This window comes from Tachysurus vachellii, chromosome 6, assembly GCF_030014155.1.
Source record: "Tachysurus vachellii isolate PV-2020 chromosome 6, HZAU_Pvac_v1, whole genome shotgun sequence".
Taxonomy (NCBI): Eukaryota; Metazoa; Chordata; class Actinopteri; order Siluriformes; family Bagridae; genus Tachysurus; species Tachysurus vachellii.
The window spans coordinates 24,257,057-24,270,209 of NC_083465.1; the positions used below are offsets into that span (position 1 = coordinate 24,257,057).

Below are 13,153 nucleotides of genomic sequence, written 5' to 3' on the forward strand. Positions count from 1 at the left end.
TATTGTTGCTATTTATCATCTGGATTGATTTAGCTTGCCGTTGAGAAATTCAATATAAATTACACAAATTACATTATATTGTTGTTATCGTTACAGAACTCTCAGAGCAGGAGCTGAAGACAGTGAAATATGTGTATAATACTGCACTATTGCAGCTTGCTGTACACGATACATGATAGAACCTTCATCCAGAGTCTTGCTGTGTCGCAATACTTTCGTTTCGGAACTATTAAGAAGTTCAAGCTGTTAACGCAAACAAAAACAAGCAATCCGTTTGTGTTGGCCAGCACGACTTCGTGGGAAAACCAATTTCACAGGGAACATTAGGACGTATACCCAGCCAAAACGCAATGCTTTGTGAAACAATATTGTTTTCGCACCATCAGCCAAGATAGATTTGTGCTTTAGCAAAATGGTGATTCAGAACGACAAGATCAACTATCACCCAGACAGGAAAAAAATAAAGCTTTAATTCTTGAAACTGCGCAGTTTTACGATTCTGCCAAAGGATGAAGAACTGTACAAATAGGACATATGACTCAGAAGTGACATTCAAGCAAAAAAAAAAAAAAAAAAAAAAAAAAGATTCATTAACATTCATGACCAGCATTAGTAATTTCACCAGCACATTTCATCTATTTCATACAGCAGGCGTCTGGCTTCTTATCGCGTTCAAGACAATGGTAGCTGCTCAGACACTGAAGAGGACATCAGCTCAATGTTAATTGTTGCTATTCATCTTTTTATTCGCCTTTTCATCTTTTCATGAAGCTCCTGGGATTTCACAGAGGATGGACAAGGCTAGAGGGTCATGGATCTTTTTTCTCTCTTTGATAGAAAAGAGCCTAGAAGGGGATTCTAGGATTTCCCCCCCACAGGATAAAGGATGGAAGCAACAAATTTGTCAGTGTGGCACAGACTGAAAGGTGAAAAGATTGAATTGCTGAAAGAACAGGATCTAGACAGAGCTAAAACCTGAAAGCCAGTCAAATATGAATCTGATTGCGTTTCCACACCTCAACCTCAACTGGCTTTAAAGATTTCCCAAAAAACGTCTTTACTCATAACTCACCATTGCGTCAGTGGATATTCATACCAAGATAGTGGAGATACCCATGACCTGCTGCTACGATGCTCATACTCTAGTACACAATATGACCAAGAAGTATATGGACATCCTTTTGTTTTTTTTTAATTTCCATTCTTTATTCTTCCGGATTTTATAGTGTGGCTGTAGGGATTTGTGACCGCATCCACATCAAAAGCATTAGTGAGATCAGGCACTGATGTTGAGTGAGAAGGTTTGGGGTGCAGGCGGTGTGCCAGTTTATCCCAAAGGTTTTCATTGGATTTGAGGGAATAAATCTGTGCAGAACTCTCAAGTTCTACTCCAACCTTACAGAACTTTGTGCCAGCAGTTTGGTTTGATAAAACACTCTTTTGGACATATTTCAGAAAAGTAAAAATCTGGTCTCACCCAGTCAAGTAAGAATAAGAGGTTCCTCAGATGAAGCGGTTAACAATACAGGAAAACTTAGAAGGTTTTTGAACTTTGAAGTAGTGCTTATCTTCCAGCAGTCAAAAGGAGGCAGTCGAGGTGGTTTGGACAAATTAGGAGAATGCCTTCTTTTTGGCTGTATATGACATGTTACGCTGGAGAAGACCCAGCACTCAATGGAGGATCCTTGGGTTCCCCCGGAGAATCTGACGTCCACGGTCTTGGATAGAGAAGTGTGAACTGACATACTTAACTTGTCACCAGTGATAAAAGTGATTGTAGGCTTAAGTAAAGGGCCTTGTATCAAACTATATAATTCAACTACATAATTCATTACACCCCATACATCTACAGTACATACAGGTTTCTGTGAAGCAGGTTTCTGATCATTTTCACTAGTTAAATCTGCTTTATAAATAAAACTAAACTTTACTGAACTGGTATCAAGAAGCCATCACAGCATACTGCTATCAGTGAACAACTCTTCACTCAAATGATGAAAAACACAATGATTTATAAACAAGAACTCTCTGAAATCAAGTGAACACGATATAATCTACGTCCGACTCGAGGACGGCTTACTCGGGATTGCTTACTTTGAATAAAATAAATGTGGAAGAAAAGTTTGTGAAACTTTCTGCTGTAAATAGTTCTAAAATCTACAGGCATGACCTCAAACGGTTCATTCAACAAGTTCTTTAGCCATAATGGTTTGATCCTTTCCAAACAGTGTTGGGCAGTAACGCGTTACTAGTACGTATGTTAAGGGGTAATCGAACAGTCAGTTCTCTGAATTTTCATGTTGGATGAAGGGGAAAATTTGGCCAGATCTAAAGACCTGATCGGCTTTGGAAACAGTGTTGTGCTAGTTACTAAGAAATAGTAACTAGTTACAGTTACTCGTTACTTCATTCAAAAAGTAACTCAATTACTTTGTTGATTACTTTGTTGATTACTTACACCAAAAAGTAACGCGTTACTGTTAAAAGGAACCATTTAATTACTTTTTTAAAGAAATAATGAGCATATTTCCACTTTGAGAACTTATGTCCACTTTTTACTAGTAACGCGTTACTGTAACACAGTTACCTTTGACAGTAACTAATACTCTAACGCGTTACTTTTTAAATAAACTAACTCCGTTACCATACGGTGCGTTTGTCCATTACTTTTTTAAATGAATTCATTTTGGCTGAAGTGTAGCCTACAGATTAACCTGTTTACAGCAGCGACACATTGTAGGATTGGTGGATGCCAACCTGTAAACACGAAGAAGACGCCGCACTGTGGGCGTGTTTCTGTTTATTAAAGTATGTGCGGCAGTAACGGCGAGTCGAGGCGAGAGCAAGACGAGTTTCTCAAAGAGGAAATATGCTCATTATTTCTTTAAAAAAGTAACTAAAAAGTTCCTTTTAACAGTAACGTGTTACTTTTTGGTGTAAGTAATCAACAAAGTAATTGAGTTACTTTTTGAATGAAGTAACTAGTAACTGTAACTAGTTACTTTTTGAATGAAGTAACTATTAACTGTAACTAGTTACTATTTCTTAGTAACTAACACTGTTTCCAAAGCCGATCAGGTCTTTAGATCTGGCCAATTTTTCCCCTTCATCCAACATGAAAATTCAGAGAACCGACTGTTCGATTACCCCTTAACATACGCCAGACCTTAACCAATATTCATCTGTGCTTCTGCAATGCTTCAATTCTGAGTAGCCATAATATTTTGCTGCATTATTGTACAGTATATCAGGGAGATATTTAATAAAAACAGCAGGTAGTGTTGTAGCCTTGATGGATGCAAAAGTGGCAGGAAAAGGAATAATGATGAGGAGAAAAAAAACTTGAGTGATTGATGAAACACAAGGACAATTTGCATCTAGAGCATTTTTAATCTTTTTTTTTTTACTTGTCTGTATCAAGCGCATCCCTCTGAAAATCCAACCCGGCTTTCTATACACTAAAGACAATCATGGAATGATGGATGCATTGGACGTATTATTACATTTAGATGATAGGGTTTACATCACAATCATCCGTTTTGCACTATAGCTGATAGCTGAAAAAAGGAATAGATAAAAGAACTGGATCCTGTAGGTTTATTAAACTGGATACAGATACCGTTAGTATAACAGCTCACGTATGTTGTTATCTATAAATAAATTCATGGTACAATAATTCGATCATATTACTGTCATGTAAAATTCCTGGTCTCACAGGAAGTGAAGCCTGCTCCAACCTTGCTTGCATCTGAGGCACTTTATTGCAGATGGCACCTTGAGAAACATTAAAACCTTTTTTACAAACTACACTTTTAAATAGTGTCGTGAGAGGATCACGCGTTCTCATGGCCGGGGTTCCTTTCCTTGCCAGGGAACCAACCTAGACACAGGGGTTAGCACTCAGTGCTTGTCCCAAGCCCTGATAAAATGGGAGGGTTGCGTCAGGAAAGGCATCTGGTGTAAAACCTGCGGCAAGTCAAAATATGTGGATTGGATCATCCTCTATCATGTCCCTTAACAAGGAGAACCCGAAAGACAGCAACATAAACTAGATTTGTAAAGTTCGTCGTGACAAACTTTAATGTTGGCTTTGACGAGGCAAGTATTCGCAAAGGCCGGTGCTTTTTGGAGGCGAGTGGACATAAGGGTCAGTGTTACTTTTGGAGGCAAGTGGACAGAAAGATAGGGTGCCAAAACATTTGGAGGCAAGTGGAGACGAGCATGTGACGTCATCCGAATACTCCTGAGGATGACGAGTATTCCTCTCATTAGGCTGAGTGTTTTGATATATCGCATGCCCATGTTGTGCAAAATGTTTTATTTTCACGTGACATCACATGACGTCACGTGATGTCATCAGAATACACATGAGGAAGTTCTGCTCATTGTTCTGAGTGTTTTGATATATCACATGTCCATGTTGTAAAAAGTTTTTTGATTTTGCATATATTGGGGGCGGGGCTGTGGCACAACCAAAAGGCCAGTCGGTACACCGATTTAAAAGTTTGTTCAGAGTATCACCCTAAAGGAGCCGAGTTTGGTGTAGATAGTTCAAAAGCTTGCCGAGTTATAAAACTCCAAAATTTATAATGGGAGTCTTTGGGAAAAAAGGCCACTTTGAGACCCGGTACCGGAAGTACTGGAACTCAGATCGCTTAGAAAAGTAATAGCAACAAACTTCAGACCAGGGTCTACAACATACCCGAATTTGGTGCATGTGGCTCGAAAGCCCTAGGCCACATGAAATTTTATAAATTTTTGTCTAAGATTAAATAGGAAAATAGAATGTTGGCCTGTGATGGGTTGGCACTCCGTCCAGGGGGTATCCTGCCTTGATGCCCGATGACGCCTGAGATAGGCACAGGCTCCCCGTGACCCGAGGTAGTTCGGATAAGCGGTAGAAAATGAATGAATGAATGAATGAATGAATGAATGTTGGCTTCTACAAAGCCAACATAATAACCCTTTTAAAAAGTGGTGGGTACAAAACAGGGTCAATAAAAAAGCGGTCCGCCACCATGTGCATTAAAACTAAGGGCACCTCGTAGATCCAGGGTCCATGAAAATAATCCTGAGCTTAAGGTACTCACTGTGTGGTTTCACATGTAGGTTTCTTTAGGGTTCATTTTCCTTGCAGTGTATAAAAACATTGCTGGGCTAATTTGCTGTTCCACGTGGATCCATCAGGAAACTGATCAGGATTAAGCGCTTACTGACAATAAATGAATGAATCATAGAATGAATCAATGAATCCGTTGATTACACCATATTGTTCATTTGTGGATAACTGAGTCAGATGGATTAGAGTGTAAATGATTTGATTTTCCAGATCTCCGACGTTTTCTTGTTCAACATAAGGAAGAGGTCTCTGTAAATTTGTCTTTGGCAGCCATAACGGATTTATTCCTTGTTTGTCACCATTTGAATTAGTTAAGACGCCTTCAGTAGACGTTGTGATGTTGTGAAATCCCAACGGCTTCCCAAATGAAACGTACGGTTTTGTCAGAACCGACCTGTATATCTGGAAAGTCTGTTGTAAATAAGCAAATAACAACTCAGTGTAGTCATGACAACTTGTAGACAGAAGATTTTTGCATTACTCTTCGCCTGAAGATGCTGGAGCTTCATTTTTCTTCATTTCCTACCTTTATTATATATACACTATTTGATATAGTATACCTTTCTAATATAAGGAATAAAACACCATAGAATGTTCTATTACGATGTATTAGATTAAGAATGCCTGTGTAAACTGTATAGTGTATTCTCTAGAAAGAATAATCTAATAAAAACCTGTCATCTGCAGTAAAAATATGGTCAGAGATGCTGTTATGGAAGCAATACCACATGACAGCCCATGCTGTGAAATTTTACAACACACTGTGACTCCTTTATTAAATGTTAAATAAACGTCTTTGATCTGTTACATTAAAAATATATAAATAAATATTATTCGTCTAATATTATGTCGGACTTCTGCGACGGTATGTAAGTCCCTGTGTGTTAGCTGTTACTATAGAAACAATAACTCACTATGACAAGAGCAGTAGTATCAATATTAACCTGTTATTTATGTTACGACTAAATGATGATCACCTTCTAACCAATCAGATTTGAGAATCCAACTGCAGTGTGGTAGAAAGGGAAGATGTGGTAGCGTAGTGGTTAAGGTGTTGGTGTACCAATCAAAAGGTTGTGAGTTTGAATCCCAGGTCCACCAAGCTACCGCTGCTCGGCCCCCTCAATCGCTCGGTTGTATAAAATGCGCTAAAAATGCAGGTTGCTCTGGATAAGATCTATGTTCGAAAGATAATTAATTAATCAACACATTCAGACCAATCAGAATAAAGAACTAAATCTGGTCCCGAATCCGGTATTTACATTTTTACGGCATTTGCCGTATCTAAAGCAACGTAAAAGCAAAAGTACTTTGTTGGACATCTCTATTAGTATAAACCTCTGTTGGGAGGAAATTTAGCACAATTTTTTTAAACAAACAGGAAAAAAAATAAATGTTTAAAGAGTTAACATTTCAGGATTCACCCATCTTTGAACACACTCAGTGACTCATCCATAGGAAGTTCATTCCACCACCCATGTGACAGAACAGAGAAAAGACTTGATGCATAGCTACTTTGTACCCTGTGTGTATGTCATTTTTCTTCTTGTACTTGTTATACAATGACATGAAGGATAAGAGAGAAAACCCTGATCCCGTATCCACACATATAAATGTTTATACTTGGGTGAATTTATAACCTAGAAGGTCATTTTCTTTTTTTAAATATTAACATCTAAATTTTTTCAAAGCACCTCATTTGCTAGTCATTTTTCGCTGCAATGACATCACTGGCCGACTGCTTTGGTAAACAAAGAATTAGTCCTAATCTGGTCTCAAAGCAGACTTACAAGCGGAAGACAGCCAGCACGATGGTAAACTGATGAATAAAAGAAGTCCGCATCGCAATCAGGGTCGTATAGGCGGCTCATTCAGACCACTAGAGGTTTCTCTTTCAATGAGGGTTCTTTATTTGTTTGGCTAAATACGAACATGTCTTCCTGACAACACGGAGCTTTTTCAGGCTCCAAGCAGGGGCTGATGATGTCACTCGTGTTATTAGAAATTGAACAGAGATTCAGAAACACTGGAATGTGTATGAATCGAAACTAAGAATAAAACGAGCTTGAATGTCTTTATGATGTGGACGTTACTTTCATTCTTTCATACATTAATTCATCCATCTATCCGTTTACTTCTCTTCTCTGTAATAGAAAATTGTTGTGAATAACAAAAATGAACATTGAACATTCTTTATCAATACACTCACACACCTGAAATTAGGAACAGCAATGATAGCAAAGGGGGACTGAACTGTTTTCCAACCTGCACACTAAGCATGAAAGATAAGAACTTTGCAGATGTATGGGAAATGACAGTGTGACCGTTGTCCTGCCTGTGAAATGACAAGATTAGAGGATGATAAGATCGGTGGAAGAGGCCACACGGACACATTATTATGAACCTTGAGTCTAGCATCTTGTATAAAGAGAGAACTGCTTTACAAACCAACTAACTCACTCTGTTCAGACTTAGGTCGGGACAGACTGACTTCACACTTGCAAGTGTATTGAATAAATATGATTGATATTCCACGGGACTCTGCTGCGTTCTTCTCTGCAACTTAGGAAAGAGTTTACTTGAACTATTATTTAATAGAATAGAATCTCCTCCACATCTCCAAGCCCTTTAACCTGGTCAGAAATATAGTAGATCAGTAATATGTCCAGGGAAAGTTTTTCGGTGAGGCAGAAATACACTCCTGTAGTTCAGAGGACACACATGGACACACATGGGCACACATTCACACACCTTTCATCGTGTCTGCATGTTTTTGAAAGCTGAGCGGAAACCAGGGAATCCGGATGAAACTCATTCAGACATGAGATGTACATTTGAAACTCCACAGAGGCAGTAAGCCAAGCTCAGAATTCGAGGACTCGAGGACTCAGGAGCTTGGAGCCACTTTTACACAAATGCTAATACACCAAGCTCTGAAAGTCTGGAGATTGCAAATTAGGAAAATCTGGCAGGTGTTGAAATCTCAGACGTTGCCGTGTGTGTGTGTGTGTGTGTGTGTGTTGTTTAATGACAAATATATCAGAACTGACTGCAAAGCTCATCTAATTTCTCAATATGTGAAACACTCCTGTTCCAAAACAACAAGAACTAAACCTTTTAAAGCTTCAAAAAGCTGACTTCATCCAAAAGCACTAGATTTATTCTGTGGTCATCTCACATCACAGACAGGTCAAGTACAGAACTGTATTAAATTGGTCATAAACAACAGCGAGTACTTACGTCTGGTATGAAGCCGATCTCGTTGAGGTGGTTGCTGAGCTCGGGGTCGTGGAAAGCTATCATCTGGGAGAAAACAGTCAGGTACTCTGGAGGAGCGGAGACATAGGAATTAGTCTGGCATTGAGCAAGTGCTCTGAATCTCTCGTTTTTTGTCGTATCACCGAGAAACTAAAAGCTTCAAAATGCAAACTCTGAGTAATCGAAACTGCAGATGCTTTTAGGATTTCTGTCTGTTCTGTTGTTCAGGACTTCTATGTATGTACAGTGGTGACTCAAGCAGTTAAGGCTCTGGCTTGTTGATTGGAGGATTGGGGTTCAAGCCCCAGCACTGCCAAGCTGCTACTGTTGGGCCCTTGAGCAAGGCCCTTAACCCTCACTTCTGTACCATGGTTTACCCTGTGCTCTGACCCTAACCACCAGTTGGGAAAAGTATTAAAGAAAGCATATAATGTATAAAAAAAAAAGGTCTTATAATGCAAATAATACAATTACATTATATTACAACCGTAATTACATTACAGTCAAGTGCAAAAGGTTGTAAACCCAATGGGTTCTATGAGAAAAATGTAAAATATGCCTCTACTACTTTCTACCATCTGGGCGTATTTTGTATCATAGAACAAGTTAATTACACACACACACAAAAAAAAAATCAGACCAATAAAACATGAAAATATGTTTTGCAATGTCCCATGCAGTGTCCAGACCTCGCCAGTACTGTACACAGACGATGCTTAACAATTTAGCACCACATGCTTACATGCATACAGTACATAACAGTACACACTGCCCATTCTCATTTGCATAAGAAAACGCCCTCAAATCACCATATATAGTGAATAGTATGCGTTTAAAAAGCCTGCTTGAGGTGAAGAGAATTGATTACATGGTTACAGTGGAATATACACTGAATAGTTCATTCCCAAAATTGTGTTCAAAGCAGGAAAAAAAAGACAAGTGTAAGGATGTGAGAGATTTTTTACAAGAGCCAAATTTGGCTAGACAAATTTAGTCCCCACAAGACGTGGCCTAAGCAAGAACAACCAGTAAAGCAGTGAGAGAGTCATGGGGCAGAGTCTCACTAATGTGTGTGTTGGGGCGAACGCTAGGCTGATCAGCTGTTTTTTTGCTGATCGCCAAACAAACGTGTGTGAGATAATAGAGAAGTTAAATGATAAAGAGAAATAAAAAACTATGTTTTTCCCCCACCACTGCTATCATAAACAAAATAAAAACATCTAAACTAAAATTCTATGATTATATAAATGCAATGTGTGGGGCTTCTTTAATTTCACCATAAAAGGTATGCAAATCTTTTAGTTAAAAAAAACAAATCCAGGTGTGGAACCATACTTTAGTACGCTGTCTATTTGCCTGAAGCAAAATGCATGAAAATCATGAGGTCAATATTTGATTTTTTGTGTTCAACAAATTTTTTCATTTATTAAATCACAGATGGCACAGCAGTCCTTTGCACACACACGCACACAAACACACACGTAAACACACACACACGTAAACACACACACGTAAACACACACACACACGTAAACACACACACACGTAAACACACACACACACGTAAACACACACACACACGTAAACACACGCACACACACGTAAACACACGCACACAAACACACACGTAAACACACACACACGTAAACACACACACACACGTAAACACACACACGTAAACACACACACACGTAAACACACACACGTAAACACACACACACACGTAAACACACACACACACACGTAAACACACACACACACACGTAAACACACACACACGTAAACACACACACACATGTAAACACACACACACACACACACACGTAAACACACACACACGCACGTAAACACACACACAAACACACACATAAACACACACACACACATAAACACACACACACACGTAAACACACACACACACGTAAACACACACACACACACGTAAACACACACACACGTAAACACACACACACACACACGTAAACACACACACACACGTAAACACACACACACACGTGAACACACACACACACACACGTGAACACACACACACACGTGAACACACACACATGTGAACACACACGTGAACACACACACACACACACGTGAACACACACGTGAACACACACGTGAACACACACACACGTGAACACACACACACGTGAACACACACACGTGAACACACACACACGTGAACACACACACACATTAATAAAAGGGACAATTAAGCATTGCCACACCACCACAAACAGAAATCTATCCTCAACACCACTGAGTTTCCATAACTGACCATTTTACAGCTGAAAAAAAGAGAAGTTTAAGATGTTTACTGCAGATTTTGTCTCTTATTCCATTTTTTTTTTTTAAACTAATAATATTATAATTATTGTTCAGCACACGCAGCTTACATTATATCATCACAAAAGCTGCACAACCTAACTAGCATTTTCCGAAAAAAAAAAAAGATTTTTCAGAGAATTTTCAAGTTCTCTACAGAACTACAGAACGAGTCTATTTAGTTGGATAGAGTGATTTTTAGTCACAGTGAACCTCATGGATAGGTAAAAATGAAAGCTATATTACTTTCCATCAAGAGAAATGAAACACCACAACATGCTGCGCAAAAAAAAAAAAAGAAGAAAATAACATTTTTACATTTTTAAAACGCATTTTCTTTTAGATTTTTGTTTAGATTTCACAGTCAAAAAAGACTACACAAGTATAGCAAAGCACTGCATATTCACACACTTGGGAATTATAAAGAAAGGCAGTATAAAAAGTCTTTGACACATTGCTTAATTAAGTTTCAGTGTTTTAAAGTGGAGTTGAGAGCAGGATTCGTGTCGAGACTCACCCTGTATGACGTGCGAATTGTCCTTTAGAAAGAAGTTGTAGAGATATTTGGGGATGAAGGCGGACATGCAGGCGTACGCAAGTGCTGAGAGAAACAAATGTCAGTGATTGGTCATTGAAATCATGGAAAATCACAGACATTAAGTCAAGTCAAGTCAAGAAGCTTTTATTGTCATTTCAACCATATACTGTATAGCTGTTGCAGTACACAGTGAAATGAGACAAAGTTTCTCCAGGACCAGAGTGCTACAGTACATAAAACAAAGACAGAGCTACTGTATAAGGACTTAGTAAGTTAGTCCTAGATACATAAAGTGCATCTGTCCAACCTGGTGCAAACAGTGCAGGACAAGATAAACAAGACAGACAAGACAGTGCAGGACAAAAGACAAAAAGTTACAAGACAATACAAAAAGTACAAAAAAAAAAAAAAAACAATACACAAAAGACAATAAACAGTAAACAGAAACAGCGCCGACCGACCAGTGTCAATACTGTATGTAAATACTGAATGTTCAGACAATATTTCGTGCAGTAATACTAGAATGAACACGGTTTCTTAGCAGCAGGTCCAAGAGATAATGTATAGAATTGTGCAAAAACAGCAAACGACTTAAATATTGTATAGTATGTGCAAAATGACTGAGATATTGTACAGATATTGACTGAGATATTGTACATTAGGCTGGATGTTGTATTAAAGAACGCATTAAATTGGTAAACATCTGCCTGAGCTGTAGGTTTAAAGCTTTAAGAAATACTTTAAAGAAAAAAAAAAAGAGACTTACCTTCGTTGTTGAAGTTCAGATAGAGGAACGGGGCACAAAGTGAATCCAACCCTGAGGAGAAGAGGACAATGTTTGGAATCTAGATCAAACATCTCATAGTGAAAGCCAGCAATGTCCTGATTAGTTTTATACCAGACATGTGGCTATAAAATAATTCATTTTTTTATACTGATAAGTCATTTAAAAGTCAGTTATTAGTCATTTACAGTTGAAACCAGATATTTACATACACTTCAGAAAGAAAAAGACAAAAACTTTTATTTCTTTACTGTCATACATTAAATCAGAGTAAACTTTTTCTGTTTTAAATCAATAAATATTAACATATTTTTTGCATTTGTTAAATGTCAATATCGAGCGAGGGAGAATTTTTATGTACTTTTATTATCACTTTCATCAAAGTCAGAAGTATACATACACTTCCTTAGTATTTGGTGGAATTGCCCCGAAACTGTTTCACTTGGGCCAAAAGTTTTGGGTATCCTTCCATAAGCTTTCTACAATAGTTTGCTGGAATTTTGGCCCTTTCCTCTTGACAGAACTGGTGTAACTGGGTCAGGTTTGTAGGCCTTCTTGCTCGCACTCGCCTTTTCAGTGCCGCCCACAAATTGTCTATGGGATTGAGATCAGGGCTTTGTGATGGCCAGTCCAATACCTTGACTTTGTTGTCCTTAAGCCACTTTATAACTAATTTGGAGACATGCTTGGGGTCATTGTCCATTTGGAAGACCCAGCTTTAACTTCCTGGCTTCAGATGTTGCTTTAATATATCCACATAATTTTCTTTTCTCATGATGCCATCTATTTTGTAAAGTGCCCCAGTCCCTTCTGCAGCAAAGCAGCCCCACAACATTATACTACCACCCCCATACATCACAGTTGGGATGGTGTTCTGAGGCTTCAAAGCTTCGTCCTTTTTCTTCCAAATATACAGTTTATCATTATGGCCGAACAGTTCAATTTTTGTTTCGTCAGACCACAGGACATGTCTCCAGAAATTAAGATTTTTTCCCCAATGTGCAGTTGCAAACTGTAGTCTGGCTTTATGGTGGTTTTGAAGTAATGGCTTTCTCCTCCCAGAGTAACCTTTCAGCTCATGGCGGTACAGTATTCGTTTTACTGTGGATAATGACAC

General features: G+C 38.5%; 1 protein-coding gene across 3 annotated transcripts in view; it reads right to left on the bottom strand.

The window, feature by feature from the left end:
• Positions 1 to 13,153, bottom strand: part of tbck (TBC1 domain containing kinase) — a 92,141-nt gene that overhangs the window by 48,892 nt on the left and 30,096 nt on the right. For all 3 annotated transcript variants that reach the window (XM_060873068.1, XM_060873066.1, XM_060873067.1), the window contains 3 exons: positions 12,019 to 12,069; positions 11,232 to 11,315; positions 8,360 to 8,445 (listed from right to left, as the gene is read on the bottom strand). In XM_060873068.1, the coding sequence (XP_060729051.1) occupies positions 8,360 to 8,445; positions 11,232 to 11,315; positions 12,019 to 12,069 (221 nt within the window). The remainder of the gene's footprint in view (positions 1 to 8,359; positions 8,446 to 11,231; positions 11,316 to 12,018; positions 12,070 to 13,153) is intronic.